This window comes from Schistocerca serialis, chromosome 3 (assembly GCF_023864345.2).
Source record: "Schistocerca serialis cubense isolate TAMUIC-IGC-003099 chromosome 3, iqSchSeri2.2, whole genome shotgun sequence".
Lineage (NCBI taxonomy): Eukaryota > Metazoa > Arthropoda > Insecta > Orthoptera > Acrididae > Schistocerca > Schistocerca serialis.
The window spans coordinates 418,286,394-418,307,842 of NC_064640.1; the positions used below are offsets into that span (position 1 = coordinate 418,286,394).

At 39.4% G+C, this 21,449-nt stretch overlaps 1 protein-coding gene across 1 annotated transcript in view; it reads right to left on the minus strand.

Annotated features, from left to right (window-relative positions):
- LOC126470294 (protein MON2 homolog) overlaps nt 1–21,449 on the minus strand; it is a 219,911-nt gene that overhangs the window by 88,905 nt on the left and 109,557 nt on the right. Inside the window, exon 18 of the mRNA XM_050098049.1 lies at nt 3,135–3,256. Coding sequence (XP_049954006.1) covers nt 3,135–3,256 — 122 coding nt within the window. The remainder of the gene's footprint in view (nt 1–3,134; nt 3,257–21,449) is intronic.

Here is a 21,449-nt window from a genome sequence, read left to right on the forward strand (position 1 = left end):
ATCACCAGTAGCATGAGCACTTTCTGAGAAAACTTCTCACATCACAAATGTGCTGGGTAGATGGAAAATCTGTAATGCTATTATTTTCTCTGGATCAGGATGGACTCCATTGCCAATCACTAGATGCCACAAGATTTTTAATTCTGGGGCAGCGAAAAGGCGCTTTTTTGGATTCAGGCAGAGGCCTGCGATCTCACTTCACCATGGCTTACATGGTCTTCAAGCAGTCATGTGATGACCTTAAAAGTCTTAAAAAATAATGTCCACTGTCAACCAAACAGTAAAGAAACATTGTCCATTTAAAGTGTCAAAGCAGGTTGTCCGTCATATGTTCGTAGTTGGCTGGATCATTACACAGTTCAAACGGCATACCTTTCAACTCAGAGAGACCATCAGGAGTTATTTAACAGTCTTATCCCTGTCAGCCTCATCAACTTCAATTTGCTAGTAGCCTCTGTGCATGGCCACAGTTGACAAATACTTTGCTCCTCTCAAGCACTCTAATGTGTCATCAATGCACAGCAATGGTAGACATATTTTTCCCAGATTTTGTTCAGTCTTCAGTAGTTGATGCAGACATTCCATGTGCTGTCTGTCTCCTCCACAAGGATCAGAAGAGAGAACCGATGATTCTTTGAAGGTTAAATGATGTCATCTTGCAGCAAACTTCTCCATCTCTTCCTGGATTATCTGCTGTTCAGCCAGAGACACACACTATGAGCACTGGATAATTGGTGGATCATTCCCAGAGTTGAAACAGTGTTTTTCCATGGGGCACTTCGTCTGTCTTTCCTCTACTGTGGATTTGATAGCATCCAAAAACTGATGCAGAATGGCTAACATGATGTTTCTCTGTCAGGCCAGAGCCACTGCCAGTTTGACAGTAGCTTCCTCCCCAGCACTGTCTGCCATGGTAGAGGAGCACGATTGCTCATTGATGACAGTAAGCTGCTCTTCTCAGGCTGTTTTGACTGCCCCTATCCAAATACTTTTAGAAATGAGTTGTGGTTGCTCATGACAATTAGCGAGCCAAAATCCTCCTTGAACACCTACAATGTTTATGATTGTCACTGGAACATACATTTCTCTTATGAGCCTGAGTAGCTTTTTACAAATATCAAAACCTTCCCAGTTTCATTGAGTATCTAGACTGACGGCGAACTCATCTCATTGATGTCAGTGGGATAACAACATCTTCAACAGCAAACCACCACCCAGGGCAATATTTGTTGTGTGTACTGCTTGTGATTCCTGCAAGAAGTCCCATCTGAGTATAACATTGTGACTACTTTCTGTTAAAATAGAAAGTTTGAAAGGCTGTGTTCTGTCACTGATAGTTATTCTCTCAATACATGTTTCTGTTGGCTGGACGTTTTTCTGATTTGCTACCTCCAGCGAAATCACTTTCATATCATGAGACGGTCTTCTTTAGCTGGGGATAATACGCATTATAAAAAGAAGCCACTGAGTTGAATAGCATCCAGACAGACTGGCCATCATTGATGACATCAGTGAGATTTCCTGTTGTCTTGATAACTGTCACCCATGGAGTATTTTCAACTGTGGCAGTCTCACCTCTGCAGGTGGTCACCTCAATTAGTTTTCCTGACTGTAATCATCTTCAACTGACTGGTTACAATAGGACTGTTTTGACAGTTGACATGTTGCAGCATAATAGACATTAAATACTCATCTTCATTTACAAACTGGCATGTTAGCATGTCATCCTCCATCTCGTTAATGTCTGTTCTTGTGCAAGGTGTTAAACTTGGAAGAGTTGGTTGTAATTGCACAGGCAGATTCTGTGTTGTAGTTTGATAGTGATGGCAGCCTAAGTCCAAATTGGCAAAGTCCATTCTTCATGGCATGTTTGACTGGTGCTGGAGATTGGTGTCAATCATCAATAAACCTGTTCTTCAACATGATCTATTACCTCCTGACATATGGGGCCAACATTCATGGCTGCTATCTCTCATGTTCTCCATACAACAGTTCTGGCTGCCATAAAATTCTGTCTACCTTCTCTTACAAACTAGCATTTGACAGAAATGAGATAATGATGGTCTACCACAACTGCCACAGGCATCACATTCAGGAGTCAATCATACCTTTTTCATCTGACTATATTCTGTTGCATTTCTTCAATGTCCTGGTATCGCTTGATGAATTTTTCTGTTGTTGTGCCATCCTTTACCAAAAGAGATGTGTAGATGCCTTCTGCAACTCCTTCCATACAATAACAATTTTGCCAGCTTCTGTCAGATTTGGATTCACAATCTTGCAACGACCCAAAACATTCTACATGTACAATTGTGTCTTTTCCTCATGATGTTGGGCACTGTTGTTCTAGTAAATGGACTTCCTGTTGATTGTTGCTTAGTACTTTTTTCCCATTTTGACTGGAAATTGTTCCAGTTATAGGCCTTCTCTTTGTTGTTCTTCAACCATTGCCGGGCTTGCAGTCCAAGCAGAAGCATACATTTTCCAAACATATTATTTTTTCGCACCAGTTGTATTTGATGACTTGGTCATACCCTTTCAACCATTTTGTTAGTTACTACAAATATTTCTGGAAAATACTAATGGATGCCTAGTATGCAGATGACTTGGAATCCACTGGTCTCCTGAATATACAGACCTTCACAAAAATGTACTGCTTGTATTACAGTTCCTGTTCATGTAGACGGCGGCTTTTGTATTGTCTAACTGGAGTCAGAGCGATGTAGATGTTTTGGAATACACAATGTCTCCACCAAACAGCACCATGCTGTAACCAAACTCAAGTCTGAATCCGAAACCAGGGTTGTCAATGAAATACAACACAGCACTGAGCAAGTTTATTACGAACACAAACATACAGACAGAGCAGAACTGAACTCCTGAACAGAGGGGGCTGCTATTTATAGAAGCATTGAATATTTCAGAATATACAGGTGTTAAAAACATAATGTATTTCAAGAGCCTTCCAGGAATAATAAATACTGAGTAACTGCTGCTGGTGCTCAGTTTTGAACTAACAACCCGCCAGCCAGCAACACTAACCACTACACCACACTGCATCTATCACAGCTCGCAGCTGTATCAGTAATTCAAATTCTAGCCAGATAAGTATAAGCTAATACAAATAGGACAACCTGCCACACAATTGACTGCCACGTAATCTGACTCAGCAAACCTCCATGAGCTGATATTGTAGAAAATAATGTCTGTCCAGCTGACTTGCGTACAGCTGGTCTTGAATCAACACACAGATCACCTGTAAGAAAACACAAAGCAAATACATTAAAAATAGCATTACACACAGTTAATAATTTGAAGCTTTGTCCATTTTATTCCAAATTCAAAATAAAACATAAAAGATACAAGCCTGCAAAATTAAGATTTGCACTAGAGATATCAAATAGCAGACAGAATAAATAAATGTGAGATTGAATTGGTTTTTTAAAACATCACTGCTACAAACTGAAATTTCTACATTCATATCAGGCTTCACGCTAAATAAGGTATATAACGTGGTGTAATATTTCCATTTGTAGCCATATATAAAACAAACCAACAAATTATTCCATCACACAAATTAGAGGTAGATCTCTGGTTTACAATACTTTGTATTGAGCTTATTACAGCACAGATTTACTTATAAACCTGTAACATTATTGGAGCTCTGCGAGCCAAACATCTGGATGAGCCGAGTGGCACATTAGCTTAGTTTTTGTCCTGTTCACTCCTGCAGTAGAAATTTCCACTGTGCCACAAAAGTGCCTCATACGGTGAGGTGTGTGGAACACAAGAGGGAGCTATCCTTGGGTAGCTTTTGATTGTGTAGAATATTCAACAAGAAATAAAAATGATTAAAAAAAAGTAATGAAAGTAAATGAGATATGATCAGGAAAAATATTGTGATGTGTGCAGTACAGCATTGTCAATAACTATATGTATGTGGAAAAAATCATGGCCAACAAAGTAATTGTAAATTAACTGGAAAGTGTTCAAACAGATGAGAGGACCCACCTATAGGGAAGATTTTCCCCAAGCTGAAACACAAATCATCAACCAGTGGCAGAAGAGTGAAAGAATATAAGAAGACCTTGATGGAGACAGATGCATCACTCACAATGCAGTGGTGTGGACAGGAGAAGAGTTTAAGTTCATTTGAAACAATGTGAGTGAGCACAACACTCTGTTGTTGTTGTTGTGGTCTTCAGTCCTGAGACTGGTTTGATGCAGCTCTCCATGCTACTCTATCCTGTGCAAGCCTCTTCATCTCCCAGTACCTACTGCAACCTACATCCTTCTGAATCTGCTTAGTGTATTCATCTCTTGGTCTCCCTCTATGATTTTTACCCTCCACGCTGCCCTCCAATACTAAATTGGTGATCCCTTGATGCCTCAGAACATGTCCTACCAACCGATCCCTTCTTCTGGTCAAGTTGTGCCACAAACTTCTCTTCTCCCCAATCCTATTCAATACTTCCTCATTAGTTATGTGATCTACCCATTTAAACTTCAGCATTCTTCTGTAGCACCACATTTCGAAAGCTTCTATTCTCTTCTTGTCTAAACTATTTATCGTCCACGTTTCACTTCCATACATGGCTACACTCCATACAAATAATTTCAGAAATAACTTCCTGACACTTAAATCTATACTCGATGTTAACAAATTTCTCTTCTTCACAAACGCTTTCCTTGCCATTGCCAATCTACATTTTATATCCTCTCTACTTCGACCATCATCAGTTATTTTGCTCCCCAAATAGCAAAACTCCTTTACTACTTTAAGTGTCTCATTTCCTAGTCTAATTCCCTCAGCATCACCTGACTTAATTCGACTACATTCCATTATCCTCATTTTGCTTTCGTTGATGTTCATCTTATGTCCTCTTTTTCAAGACACTGTCCATTCCGTTCAACGGCTCTTCCAAGTCCTTTGCTGTCTCTGACAGAATTACAATGTCATCGGCGAACCTCAAAGTTTTTATTTCTTCTCCATGGATTTTGATACCTACTCCGAATTTTTCTTTTGTTTCCTTTACTGCTTGCTCAGTATACAGATTGAATAACATCGGGGAGAGACTACAACCCTGTCTTACTCCCTTCCTAACCACAGCTTCCCTTTCATGTCCCTCGACTCTTATAACTGCCATCTTCTTTCTGTACAAATTGTAAATAGCCTGCCGCTCCCTGTATTTTGCCCCTGCCACCTTAGAATTTGAAAGAGAGTATTCCAGTCAACATGGTCAAAAGCTTTCTCTAAGTCTACAAGTGCTAGAAATGTAGGTTTGCCTTTCCTTAATCTTTCTTCTAAGATAAGTCGTAAGGTCAGTATTGCCTCACGTGTTCCGGTGTTTCTACGGAATCCAAACAGATCTTCCCCGAGGTCGGCTTCTACTGGTTTTTCCATTCGTCTGTAAAGAATTTGTGTTAGTATTTTGCAGCTGTGGCTTATTAAACTGATAGTTCAGTAATTTTCACATCTGTCAACACCTGCTTTCTTTGGGATTGGAATTATTATATTCTTCTTGAAGTCTGAGGGTATTTCGCCTGTTTCATACATCTTGCTCACCAGATGGTAGAGTTTTGTCAGGACTGGCTCTCCCAAGGCCGTCAGTAGTTCCAATGGAATGTTGTCTACTCCCGGGGCCTTGTTTCGACTCATGTCTTTCAGAGCTCTGTCAAACTCTTCACACAGTATCGTATCTCCCATTTCATCTTCATCTACATCCTCCTCCATTTCCATAATATTGTCCTCAAGTACATCGCCCTTGTGTAGATCCTCTATATACTCCTTCCACCTTTCTGCTTTCCCTTCTTTGCTTAGAACTGGGTTTCCATCTGAGCTCTTGATATTCATACAAGTCGTTCTCTTATCTCCAAAGGTCTCTTTAATTTTCCTGTAGGCAGTATCTACCTTACCCCTAGTGAGATAAGTCTCTACATCCTTACATTTGTCCGCTAGCCATCCCTGCTTAGCCATTTTGCACGTCCTGTCAATCTCATTTTTGAGACGTTTGTATTCCTTTTTGCCTGCTTCATTTACTGCATTTTTATATTTTCTCCTTTCATCAATTAAATTCAATATTTCTTCTGTTACCCAAGGGTTTCTACCAGCCCTCGTCTTTTTACCTATTTGATCCTCCACTGCCTTCATTATTTCATCCCTCAAAGCTACCCATTCTTCTTCTACTGTACTTCTTTCCCCCATTCTTGTCAATTGTTCCCTTTTGCTCTCCCTGAAACTCTGTACAACCTCTGGTTCTTTCAGTTTATCCAGGTCCCATCTCCTTAAATTCCCACCTTTTTGCAGTTTCTTCAGTTTTAATCTACAGGTCATAACCAATAGATTGTGGTCAGAGTCCACATCTGCCCCTGGAAATGTCTTACAATTTAAAACCTGGTTCCTAAATCTCTGTCTTACCATTATATAATCTATCTGATACCTTTTAGTATCTCCAGAGTTCTTCCATGTATACAACCTTCTTTTATGGTTCTTAAACCAAGTGTTAGCTATGACTATGTTGTGCTCTGTGCAAAATTCTACCAGGCGGCTTCCTCTTTCATTTCTTAGCCCCAATCCATATTCACCTACTACGTTTCCTTCTCTCCCTTTTCCTACACTTGAATTCCAGTCACCCATGACTATTAAATTTTCGTCTCCCTTCAATATCTGAATAATTTCTTTTATTTCATCATACATTTCTTCAATTTCTTCGTCATCTGCAGAGCTAGTTGGCATATAAACTTGTACTACTGTAGTAGGTGTGGGCTTCGTATCTATCTTGGCCACAATAATGCGTTCACTATGCTGTTTGTAGTAGCTTATCCGCATTCCTATTTTCCTATTCATTATTAAACCTACTCCTGCATTACCCCTATTTGCTTTTGTGTTTATAACCCAGTAGTCACTCGACCAGAAGTCTTGTTCCTCCTGCCACCTAACTTCACTGATTCCCACTATATCTAACTTTAACCTATCCATTTCCCTTTTTAAATTTTCTAACCTACCTGCCCGATTAAGGGATCTGACATTCCACGCTCCGATCCGTAGAACGCCAGTTTTCTTTCTCCTGATAACGACATTCTCTTGAGTAGTTCCCGCCCGGAGATCCGAATGGGGGACTATTTTACCTCCGGAATATTTTACCCAAGAGGACGCCATCATCATTTAATCATACAGTAAAGCTGCATGCCCTCGGGAAAAATTACAGCTGTAGTTTCCCCTTGCTTTCAGCCGTTCGCAGTACCAGCACAGCAAGGCCGTTTTGGTTATTGTTACAAGGCCAGATCACTCAATCATCCAGACTGTTGCCCTTGCAACTACTGAAAAGGCTGCTGCCCCTCTTCAGGAACCACACGTTTGTCTGGCCTCTCAACAGATACCCCTCCGTTGTGGTCGCACCTACGGTACGGCTATCTGTATTGCTGAGGCACGCAAGCCTCCCCACCAATGGCAAGGTCCATGGTTCATGGGGGAGCACAACACTCTAAGTGAAGGCAATGTAATCCAAATCAGTTGACATGCATTTATATTGATAGTTTGTGAAAGTTCATTCTTAGTGGTGTGTAATTCAATAACTGGAAGCCATGTTATTTATTACACACAGTCGCTCAAAAAGTGTCAAGGCCCTTATCGACCATATGCCTGTTCTACAAACCTCTTCCATTTCCTTCTGTTGAGTGCACTGTTTGTCGATTCAGTGTCCGTGTTCATCCTAGTTGTGTCCTCCCAGATGTTATCTCTCCACCTATTTCTGGGTCTTCCTCTTCCTCTTCCTCTTGTTCCATCTATTGTCCTTCCACGTGTATTTTAGGTAGTATGTTTTCTGTCATTCTTGCTATATGGCCTGCCGAGTTCAACTTTCTCTTCTTTAGCACATCAACAATGTTACGGTGTTTGTACAGCTCTCTTAATTCTTAATTGTTTCTTATCCTCCATTACATGTTATCTTCAATCACACAATAGTACAGATAATTAAGGCTATATGGGTTTACCATTACGAATGGCTGCTGCTGTGATATCTACATTTACATACTCCACAAGCCACTGTATGGTGTGTGATGGATGATGCCATGTACGACTATTAGTCATTTCCTTTTCTGTTCCACCTGCAAATAGAACAAGGGAAAAACTATTGTCTATATGCCTCCACCCAAGCCCTAATGTCTCTAATCTTATTTTCATGGTCCTTACATGAAATGTATGTTGGCAGCAGTAGAATTACTCTGTAGTCAGCCTCAAACATTGGTTCTCTAAATTTTTTCAATAGTGCTCCTCGAAAAGAACACCGCTTTCCCTCGGGTGATTCCCATATGAGTTCCTGAAGCATCTCTGTAGTACATGCATGTTATTCAAACCTACTGGTAACAAATCTAGCAGCCTGCCTCTAAACTGCTTCAATATCTTCCTTTAATCCAACCTCGTGCAGATCACAAACTTGAACAGCACTCAACAGTGGGTTGCACTAGTGTTTATATGCGACCTCTTTTACAGATGAACCACACTTTCCTAGAATTCGCCCAGTAAACCGAAGTCGACCATCCATCTGCCCAACTACAGTCCCTACACACTTATTTCATTCCATTTCATACTGCTTTGCAATGTTACACGTAGATATTTAATTGATGTGACTGTATCAAACGGCACACTACTAATACTGTATTCTAACATTATGGGTTTGTTTTTCCTACTCATCTCCATAAACTTACATTCTTGTACGTGTAGAGCTAGCTACCATGCATTAAACCAACTATAAATTTTGCCCAAGTCATCTTTTATCCTCCTACAGTCAGTCAATGATGACACCTTCCCATACACCACAGAATCATCAGCAAATAGCCACAGGCTGCTGCTTACCCTGTCTGCCAGATTATTTATGTATATAGAAAAATAACAGCAGTCCTACAACACTTCCCATGGGCACTCCTGACCTCATGTCTGATGAACACTCACCACTGAGGAGAATACACTGAGTTCTGCTACTTAAGAAATCTTCAAACCACTCGCATACCTGGGAACCTATTCCATACGTTTGTACCTTCTTTAACAGTCAGCAGTATAGTGCAGTGTCAATCGCTTTAGGGAAATTTAGGAACATGAAATCAGCCTGTTGGTCTTCATCAATGGTTCACAAAATCTCATGTGAGAAAAGGGTAAGTGTGTTTTGCACGAGTGATGCTTTCTAAAAGCATGCTGATTTGTGGACAGAGGATTTTCCCTCTCCAGGAAATTTGCTATATTTGAACTGAGAGTATGTTCAAGGATTCTGCAGCAAACTGGTGTTAAAGATAATGGTCTGTAATTTTGTGAGTCCATTCTTTTACCTTTCTTATATACAGGAGTCACCCACACCTTTTTCCAGTTGCTTGGGACTTTGTGCTGGGCGAGAGATTTGCACAGTAAGGGGTCAATACTGTAGAATCGAACTGGGATTTCTTCATGACCTGATGACTTATTTATTTTCAACTCTTTCAGTTGTTTCTGTACACCAGTGATGCTTATTACTATGTCCTCCATACAGGTGTCTGTGTGATGGTCAAACAACGTCATCTTTGTACGATTCTCCTCCATAAATGATTTCTTAAATGCGAAATTGAGAACTTCGGCTTTACTTTTGCTATGTGGTAGTGCCGCACCGGACTGGTCAGTAAGTGAGTGGATAGAAGCCTTATGCTCACTTAGCAATTTTACGCAAGACGAGAATTTTCTCAGGTTCTCGGCAAGATCTACTGCTAAGGCATGACAGTGGTAACTGTTGTAAGCTACACGCATGTACCTTTTTATAGACATGCAAATTTTTATTAACTTTTGCCTGTCACCATTTGTGCATTCCCTTTTGAACCGAGAGTGCAACAGCCTTTGCTTCCTCAGATTTTTTGAATTTCATTGTTAAACTGTGGTGGGTCTTTCCCATCCTTAATCCACCTTCTCAGCGCATATTCCTCTAGAGTATGATTTACAATCTGTTTAAAGTATGACCATAATTCCTCTATGTCCATCATATTGGAACTAAATGATGTCAATTCCTTGTCGATACGGGATGCTAACAACTGGCTATCTGCTCTTTCCAGCAGAAATACTCTCCTAGCCTTCTTGACTGATTTATTAACTTCAGTAAGCCCTCTAGTGAAAGACTTGTCAATGTTGCAAGTTGAATTCAACCTCAGGAAAAAAGTATCTGACCAGACCCAATATGTTTCCAATATTCCTTATTCCACCGACAAAAGGATTATACTGCACCACAACTATTTGTGCAACACCCATCCAAGTCATGAAGAGAATTGTGAAAGTCCTCTAAGTATTAAAGCAATGTCAAATTGTTCATTAATACTGGCTTAAATGTAGAGGATTTAAAAAGAATAAGAAGATTTCATTTCACAAATTAGTCCCTTCCTTGTTGCATTCTTTTCCTTATTACTGTAAGTTCTCCCGTCACCTTCACCAGTAACATTACAAGATGCCAAGTTTGTTTTGTTTGCAGATGATACAACCATTGCAATAAATAGCAAATCAAGTGTAGTCTTAGAAAGATCATTTAATGAAATTTTCATGGACATTAATAAATGGTTCCTAACCAATTCTTTGTCACTAAACTTTGAGAAAAACACTACATTCTGTTCAGAACTTTTAAGAGGTTTCCCACCAGCATAGGCCCAAAGTATGACGACAAATGGATAGAAGGTGTGGGCAGTGTTAATTTCTTGGGATTACAGCTTGATTATAAATTCAACTGGGAGGAGCACACCACGTAAGTGCTGAAGCACCTAAACAAATTTCTGTTTGCAATGTGAATGTTGTCATTCCATAATGTCATATCTTTATTTTCCGGGTTAATTCATCAAGCCAAGCTAAAGTTTTCCAGGCACAAAAATGTGTAATAAGAATTATTTGTGGCGTGAACTCAAGAACATCCTGAAGAGGCTTGTATAGGGAACTAGGAATATTAACTACCGCTTCCCAATACATTTATCCCTTAAAGAACTTTGTCATTAAAAATATATTTTGTTTTCAAGCACCAGCTCAGTTCATGGAATCAGAACTAGAAATAAGAATAAGATGTGAAGTCACTTATTTTGGCTCAAAAATGTGTTCATTATTCTCCTCAGTATGGATAAATTGGAACAAAAAGAACATCTAATTAATTTAATCTGTATGTAGGCATTGGCAATAGAATTTCAGTGCTAAAGTACCATTAATGAATAGGACAGAATAGTTAATTATTTTGCTTAAGATAAGCTACAATCGTACTGTACACTGGAAAACAATAATTGCAGTTGAGGGAAAATTTACTTGTATAAATGGCTCATTCGGTAACAGTAAATTCTAGTACTGGAAAGTGTAAATGACAACAACCATCAGAAGTAAAAAAATGTACCATGATTAACACTGAGCAAAAGATTCATTTTAACAGTTAATATTATTCATGGGACATACTGTTGAGTGTGTTAATTATTTAGACTGTGTTGTTGAAAGTCAAAGTAACTGTACTGAAAAAGTACAGTCACAAGCTGAGTGAGAGTATCTGTGAAACATTACGGATAGTAGTATGTTGGTACTAACAACATTTTGCTTTTGTGGGATTACATTGTATTTCGGCATTTTGTACTAACAACGTCTAGGGTGAGGGATTTGGAGGAAAAAAAAAAAAAGAGAGAAGAAGAAGAAGATTTCAGTACCTGTAACGTTGTGGTTCTGTTTCAAGCAGAATGTGAATAGAAGGCTGCACGAACTATATGAGCACAGCTCATAGATAGCACAATTGGATAGCGGTACCAACCAACTCTTTGATGAAGAGGTAAGAGTGTGGAGGACATAGAAGAAAATACACTCGTAGCGAGGCACGAAGTCTCAGTCCCTATCATATTGCCAGCTATTTTTTGGAGACATGAAAGTTGATAGTATGCTATTGACATGGTCATAACTACATCTCAGTTTAGTAGTTGTTCCACGAGTGATAGATGGGCCAGATCTACCACGAAATATCTAGAAGTGTGATAATCACTATTTGGAACATATTCAGATAATCTGCTGCCAGCAATGCACATCACAAGATAATATCAAAAAATTCTTATCATCTGAACATCCCATCCATTCATCAACAGGATTACTTTCCAACTAGTTGCCCTTTGATGTATATTTCAACTGGCATCCTTGTGGTATATTTCAATCATATTTTGTGCTGGTTTCATTACAATGTGTTCCATTCTGAGTATCAATTTTCATATGGCTGACTTGTAAGTACAGAAGGTTTGCAATAAGATTTTGTTTGAAGCCAAAGAAAACTGCAGCTAACCCCGAAAAGTTAGAGGAAGCAACTAGTGAGTAAGCTTTGAGCCAAGTAAGAACAGTTTAGTGGTTCAAGCATTTCATATGTGTTTATATCTGTGGAGGAGTTGTAAGGGGTCAACTGCCCCCTTACGTATTGAGAACAATATATCTTTGCCTCACGCAGGTCGCAGTAGGTACTATTGATAGTCGAGAGCCCAGTACGCCAGAGAGTAGCCAATGTTGAGACTCCGAGCAAGTAAATTGTTGGCTGCTAAGTGAGCAGGGCAGATTTCAGCAAGACGGCCGACCATGTTTACAATGTTTAACGGCTGTGGGACTGACCTCTAGCGAAAATGTAAATGGCGTTAACTGAATGATTTGTTTGATGTATTTAAGGGTTCATTTGTGTACCAGGATTACGCAACAGCCACGTCAGATACCACGATTTGGATTGCAGTGAGGACTGTGTATTCGGCGCCACATGAATAATATTGGCGTGTGACGACATCAATAGGCGACCTGTGATGAGTTAACCATTATTACTTTGTCAAACAAAGGGAGTAATTGCCTCATTTGTGCTGTTTAGACAAAAGATATAGGACATTAACAACAAAGTATGTATCGATTATTGCTACCTGATATCCTAATTAGCTTTGTTGGATTTGGTACGAAACAACTCCCGTGCAAACGTTAACCAATCAGCCTTTATCAGTTGCACATGGTCAAACTATTTTGAACTGTTAGGCTATAATCCTCTAGTCTATAACGGAGGGTTTAATAGGGAGTGTTCCAGAGTGATGGTACTGGATCCTACAGCTGGCATGTACAGCACTACAAACAACTGTAAAGCACAAGAATTGATCTCTGAGGACAGGACACAGACCATGCATTATTTTTGTGATATCAATGGCCAGTCACACAAAAAACAGTGTAAAGGATGACCAGAATACAAGATAATTGGTAGTGAAGTTTGTTCCTCATATTTAGAACTAAATTAATGAAATTATTGGATTCAGTTTAGCAAAGCAATAAAAAGTTTGGGATCATCCAATTATCTTCTAAACCACAGAAGTTTGTCCTCTCTGCTACTGAAAAAATGTTCCAAGTTCACAGCAACATAAACACAATGATTACTTTTTTTTAAAATGAATACAATTGTCCATAAAGAATTTGTTTCAACTGATCAGGGTGTTGAATAGAAAGACTCCTTCAATATTTTGAGAAGGCTGAAGGAAAATTTTAAGTTAAAATGGCTTGCCAGGCGAAAAACTGGGAGTTGCAGAATGTACACATCACAAGTCACTGTGAGGGACTACTTACTGGAGAACCACTGGTCTTCTCCCCTTCTCTGCCTCACTCCACCCAGGTAGCTATCTAATCACTTAAAATTTTTCTCTCTTCCTTAAAAAGTCAATTGAATACATGACAACTTAACACCATCAAAGAGACTGAAGTTGAATAAGTTGAGTGACATCTTCCCCCTTCCTTGTCCAAAAATGAAGTAAATTATTATATATTTATTGTTCTTTTATTATTATCTTCATTATATGGTTCAGAAGTTCCACATTTTACTGTTCTATTTTGTTTTCTTTTAGTAGGTTCTATGCATGTTGAAGGTATACTGAAATATTGTGCCTCTTGATAAAAATAATAAAACAGGAAATGATTAGCAGACAATTTTGTGACAAAACTGCCTCTTGAAATAGCACTATGTTAACTGCAGCCTCTGTACAAATGGACAAATGTATACAGGAGGTACCTCTGTCAGCAGCTGCTACAGTCACTAAAGTCAGATTGGCCAACTGGCAAAAAGATTGCTGACCATAGTCGTCATATATCTCCAAAACACTATTGCTGCTCAACAGCTACAACGCGATTCAGAACTCAGCGGACCTGTGAATTATCATCATCTTTGTGTTTTTAAGCTTTGTATTCACTATGTTAGACAATTTTGTAACTTTAAGTTTTAATATTGTGGCAATTCACGGTATCAACAAGCAATATAATTTGTTAGACTAGTGAAATGTTTACGCTTGCTTTAGAGCACAACAGCATAACTGGTGACACACAGTTTCGTTAGAGAGAGTGAGACCATGAACTTCACTGTAACTTAACTGCTTTGCACTACCCATGCAAATTGACAGCATGTCTAGCAGCTGCTGGAGAGTTAACAGATATGCAATTAGAAGATATGTTTTTTACTATACAGGCAGAGCAACTGCTATTTTCCAATGTTTCTCAGAACATTTAACACAGCATATTCTGTTCTGCATAAATTACCAGGAAATTACTGACATACGCAAGACAAAAGAAAAACCCCAACATTTTCTCAGTATTTCCAGAATGAGATTTTCACTCTGCAGCGGAGTGTGCGCTGATATGAAACTTCCTGGCAGATTAAAACTGTGTGCCCGACCGAGACTCGAACTCGGGACCTTTGCCTTTCGCTGGCAAGTGCTCTACCAACTGAGCTACCGAAGCATGACTCACGCCCGGTACTCACGTGCTTCGGTAGCTCAGCTGGTAGAGCACTTGCCTGTGAAAGGCAAAGGTCCCGAGTTCGAGTCTCGGTCGGGCACACAGTTTTAATCTGCCAAGAAGTTTCATATCAGTGCACACTCCGCTGCAGAGTGAAAATCTCATTCTGGAAACATCCCCCAGGCTGTGGCTAAGCCATATCTCCGCAGTAGCCTTTCTTTCAGGAGTGCTAGTTCTGCAAGGTTCGCAGGAGAGCTTCTGTAAAGTTTGGAAGGTAGGAGACGAGATACTGGCAGTAGTAAAGCTGTGAGTACCGGGCGTGAGTCGTGCTTCGGTAGCTCAGTTGGTAGAGCACTTGCCCGCGAAAGGCAAAGGTCCCGCGTTTGAGTCTCGGTCGGGCACACAGTTTTAATCTGCCAGGAAGTTTCATTTTCTCAGTATTTTTTTTTTAATTTAATAGAAAAATAATGATCCACGGACAGGCATGATTTGTTTGGCAGAGATAGAATCTCTCTGGCATATTTTTGCTAATTTCAAGGCAATAAGGCAATAAAACAGTTGCTCATCTGTACAAACAAAGAAGAATAGCGTTGTTTCCTGGGAAAAATTATGCAATAGGTCAGATTCATGTGATGTGGCCACAACTGCAGTCCATCCATTAAAGAACAAGGTCCTGTTCATGTAATTGCCACACTGTTATGCTTATGTGTAACTGAAGGAGTACATGAATGATTTTTGGTGAACTCTGCACATGAACATACATTTATTTTCACAACTCTCATCTCCCACAGAGTGGGGACAATTTAAGTGCACCACAATGACAGTGGCTCAGAATCAATAATCACTTTGAACTCCAAGGTGTAGACAAATGCAATGTATCTATTACCAAATTAAGTAGAATATCCTGTCCACTGCAGATGAAATGTTCTATGTTAGGTACAGTATTTACAGCAATGGGCACATACTCTACTCATCAGGGGCTATCACTACAGCATCCTCTACAGACCCACTTGTCATCATTAACTCGTCTTGCAACACAGCAACTTAAAACTCACTGATGGCCTTTGTTTCTCCAGAGGAATACATGACCGTCATATATGCCACTGATCAGATGTCTGCAGCTGGCATTTATGCTCACTCAAATTGCTCAGTGCATGTCGTTCCAAAATAATCTAGGCAGACATCAGTGTAGCTACTTTGGACACAGGGAACAACTGCATTTGACAACCTTCATACTTATTCAAGCAGCCCCTGCTCAAATGACCCCACTGTCTACTCTATGACCTGATCTCCACTCAGTCGTTGGCTGCACGATCACAGTGTGTGAAAGTAAGACTAAGGATAGTGTGAAAGCAAAGTTTAGCAGTCTTTGAGAAAAATTTTCATTAGTGACTGATAATGCTGGAAATCATGTTAGCTCTTTGTGTCCTGGCAGGTACTCTGCTCTCCTGTCTCACAGTACCACTATGATGCATCTGAAGACAGAAGTCTGCACAACACACCAAAGATTAAGTTCTGAAGTGTTACTAGTTTCTCCGAAAGATGTGGTAACTAAATAGCACATTGAAACGTATGCCATAGATCTTCATCCATTTACATTAATATCAGATGGGGGATTCACCCTTTAAGTCAGGTGCTTGGTTCAGAATAGGTCATTCAACGACAGTGGCACAACACATCGAAAGACAAGCCAATGAAATATGGGTGATTATGATACACAGCCATAGTCATGAATGCTTGTACATGTAAACAGATATGTGGACTGATCCATATTGGGAAAGGTGCTACTTATCTATTACTGCACACTCTTGTTGATCAAGATCGCACACAGTGAAATGTGGTATTGGTGAAACTCACTATTCTGAGAAGAAAACATCCCAGGCATTTATTAAGAACCACACTGCAGAAACATTTAATTTACAAGTAAATCCCAGCACCTTGATAAAATTTCATTTGCCACTGGTCAAGAAGTTAATACGTGCAAGGCACTGCAATCCTTGTGGCAATACGTATGTGTTAGATAGGATTTGAACAGTCCTGAAACACATTTTTCAATTACGGTCATTTGAAAAATGAGGCTGCAGTGGTTTATTCCGTGATTTATGCTACCTATCAAACTGCCCATTTCATAACAAAAACTGGTGACATGAATTCTTTACAAACAAGATTTAAACAAAAACAGGAGACCAGGTCGAACATCTTGTTTTGATAGGTAGTCTGTAATCACACAGTACAATAAAATCATGGAAGTACTTCCAGAGAAAGGTGCATCTGAAAAACTTACTAGTTATATAACAATGGCACTGCGAAAGAACTCGACTTTTTAGAGGTATTCAATGATGCAACAAAAATGCTCAAAGGTGAGTAGTATTCTATAATTCAGTTTGTTTCATTATGGATGCATAAAATTAAGTCGCTGCTTGCAGGGTCTAAGAGAGAGAGGTACATTTCATTCAATTACTGCAGATACAGTTTTCTCATGTAATACATGCTGAATCTCCAGCAAATGCAAATTGCACTTTGTTGCAAAGTTGTAGTTTCAGTATCACTGGTATCTGCCAGTACAGTACAACTGTCGTATCATTGTATGTTAATCATACATACGGTTCTTGTTGTCATAACCATTGTTGTCTTCAGCCCAAAGACTGATTTGATGCAGTTCCACACAGAAGTCTACCCTGTAAAAGCCTCTTCATCCCTGAATAACTACTGCAAATTGTGTGACAAATTTCTTTTCTCCCCAATTTGATTCAGTACTTCATTAGTTAATGGAACTACCAATCTAATCTTCAGCATTCTTCTATACCACCACATTTCAAAAGCATCTATTCTTTCCTGTCTGAGCTATGTATCATCCAACTTTCACTTCTGTACACAGTTAAATTCCAAACAAATACATTGAGAAATGACTTCCCAAAATTTAAATTTATATTAGATGTTAACAAGCTCCCCTATTTCAGAAATGCTTTTCTTGCTCTTGCCCATCTGCATTTTATATCCTCATTACTTAAGCCATAATCAGTCATTTTGCTGCCCAAATAGTTAAATTTATCTACTGCTTTCAGAGTGTCATTCCCAATCTAATTTTGTAAGCATTAATCAACTTAATTCAACTACATTCCATTACCTTTGTACTCCTTTTCAAGACACTATCCATTCGATTCAACTGCTCTTGCAAGACAGAAGCACAAGGTCATCAGCAAACCTCAAACTTTTCATTTCTTCCCCTGCACTTTAATTTCCTTTCCTAATTTCTTCTTGGTTTCCCTTTACTGCTTTCTCAATGTGCAGATTGAATAACACCAGGGTCAGACTATAAACCTTGTTCCACTCCTTTCTCAACCACTGATTTTCTTTCATCTCCTTTGACCCTTGTGATTGCAGTCTAGTTTCTGTGCAAGTTGTACATAACTTTTTGCTTCCTCTATCTTTTCTTTGCTACCTTCAAAATTCCAGAGTGTTCATTATTATAACAAGTTACAATAGTATGAATGAAGAGTATTTACAATAGAAAATTTCTATATGATCAATATAAGGTTTCCACGTCTTTCACAATAAGTACACCAATAATTATATTCACATAAGTTTCTGTATGATCGATATACGGTTTTCAGGTAGAACTTTTTTTTTAACTTTTGGTAACATAAAATTCCTGTGTGATGTCCATTCAACATTGTCAGAAGCTTTCTCTAAGTTTACAAATGCTATAAATATAGGTTTGCCCTTTCTTCATCCCATGTTCTAAAGTAAGATGTACAGTTGGCATTGCCTCATGTGTTCCTACATTTCTCCAGAACCAAAACTCATCTTCCCTGATGTCAGCTTCTACCACTTTTTTCCAATATTTTGCAAATAGTGTGAGTATTGTGCAACCATTACTTATTAATCTGATGGTTTGGTATTATTCACATCTGTTACCACCTAACTTCTTTGGTATTAGAATTATTACATTCATCTTGAGGCCTGAGGATCTCCCCTCCATCTCAAATATCTTGCACAGCAGGTGGAACACTTTTGTCATAGTTGGCTCTCCAAAGGATATCAACAATTCTGAGAGAATTCTGTCAACTGCAGGGGCCTTGTCTTGATTTTCAGTGCCCTGCCAAATTCTTTTCACAGTATTATATCTCCCATAACACTTTCTCTTCTCTTTCTGCAATATTGCCCTCAAGTTCACTTCATTTATATGTAAGGGGTGTTCAAAAAGAAACGAGCTGGAGGCATAATTGCAGAAACCAGTACCTGTATGTTAGAAGTATTGACCCTGGCTGATGAGACACTTGTCCCACTGTGACACAAGGCAGTGAATGGCTGTCTCATAAAATTCCCGGGGCTGCGATGTTAACCAGTCCCGCATGTACAGCTGGATGTCATCGTCCAAGGTGAATCATTTGTCCCCTTCTTGACATTCTTCTTTTACCAAGATGACCCCTTCTGATTCACTTCTTGCAGTACGGGACAACAGTAAATGCCCAGCGTTACTCACAAACCCTGACCACCCTACGCCAAGCAATCAAACGAAAACGACCAGGCAATCTCACCCGTGGGACATTCTGCTCCACAACAACGCAAAGCCTCATACAGCCAACACAGTCACGGTACTCCTGCAGACATTCAAATGGGAGGTTCTCAGCCACCCTTCACACTGTTTGTACCTCTCCCCCTGTGATTACACCATTTTTGGTCCCCTTAAAAAGGCTCTGAGGGGCAAACGATTCACCTCAGACGACGTCCAGCTGTACATGTGGAACTGGTTAACATCGTAGTCCCGTGAATTTTGAGACAGCCATTCACCGCCTTGTGTCACAGTGGAACAAGTGTCTCAACAGCCAGGGTCAATACTTCTAACATACAGGTACTGGTTTCTGTAATTATGCCTCCAGCTCATTTCTTTTTGAATGTCCCTGATACATCCTCTGTGTAATCCTTCCACCTTTCAAGTCTCCCTTCTTTGCTTAGCATTGGTTCACCATCTGAGCTCTTGATATTTATACAGCTGCTTCTCTTTTCTCCAAAAGTCCCTTTAATTTTCCTACAGGCACTATCTATCTTTCCTCTAATCATGCATGCTTCTACACCCTTGCATTCGTCCTCTAGCCATTACTGCTTAATAATTTACATTTTCTGTCACTCTAAGTTTAGTGTTTCCTTCATTAACCAAGGATCTCTACCAAGTCTGAGCTTTTTACCTATGTACTCCTCTCCTGCCTTCATTATTTCATCTCACAAAGCTACCCATTCATCTTCTATTGTCTTCCTTTCTTCTGCTTCAGTTCAACATTTTCTAATGCTCCCTCTAAATCTCTAAACAACCTCTGATTTTTTTCAGTTTATGCAGGTTCTGCCTCCATAACTTCCTGTCTTTTGTAATTTCTTTAGTTTTACTCTGAAGTTCATGACCAATAAATTAGGGTCAGAGTCCACATCTGCTCCTGAAAATGTCTTGCACTTAAAAATCTGGTTCTGAAGTCAAGCTATGTCTTATCATTATATAATCGATTGAAAACTTTCCTGTCTCTCCAGGTCTGTTTCACATATATGACCTCCTTTCATGACTCTCAAACCAAGGGTTAGAAATGATTAAATTATGAACTGTGCAAAATTCTACAAGATGGTTTCCCCTTTCATTCCTTTCCCCTAGTCCATATTCTACTATTTTTCCTTCTCCTCTTTTTCCTACTATTAAATTAAAGTCACAAAACACAATTAAAGTTTCAACTCCTACAACTATCTGAAAAATTTCCTTCATTCCTTCAATATATTCTTTAGTCTCTTCTTCATTTGTGGAGCTATTTTGCATGTGAAATTGTTCTACTGTGATGCATGTTGGCTTTGTGTTTATTTTTGCTGTGATAATGCAGTCACTACATTGTTATAGTAGCTTACCCCCATTCCTATCTTCTTGTTAATTATTAGGCCTACTGCATCATTACCCTTTTCTGGTTTTGTATTGGTAACCTTGTACTCACCTGACCAGAAGTTCTGTTCTTTCTGCCACTGTTATCACTTATAACCACTATATCTAACTTCAACCCATCCATTTCACTTCTTAAGTTCCTTAAATTCTCTAAGCTACCTACTTGATTAAAGGGATGTAAACATCATCTGACCCATAGAATGCCTGTTTAATTTTTCCTGTTGACAAAAACATCCTTCTGAGTAGTTCCCACCATCCCACCAGAAGGTCAAAATTGGGGATTATTTTACTTCCAGAATATTTTAGCCAAGAGAATGCCATGAAGTAGAGCTGCATGCTCTTTTGGGGGGGATAATGGCTGTAGTTCTGTAGTTTCCCATTGCTTTCAGTCATTAACAGTACCAGCTTAGCAGGCCATAATGGCTAATGCTACATCACCAGATCAGTGAATCATCCTGACCGTTGCCCCTGCAACTACTAAAAGGCTGATGCCCTCTTCAAGAACCACAAGTCAGTCTGGCCTCTCCACAGATACCCCTCTATTGTGGTTGCACCGTCTGTATGGCAATCTGTATTATTGTGGCACTAAAGCCACCCTACCTCAGCAAGGTCCACAATTCATGGTGGGCTGTACACACTGTGAGTGGTGGAAGACCTTTGTCTGCGTCTCGCAGAGGTGATGGTTAAAATTCCAATGTTGTACACAACAACACTTCTGTGGCCACCCTTCTGATTATTAAAAATGAATTACATTACTGATAGATCCGAGACATTAAATACTGTGCACCA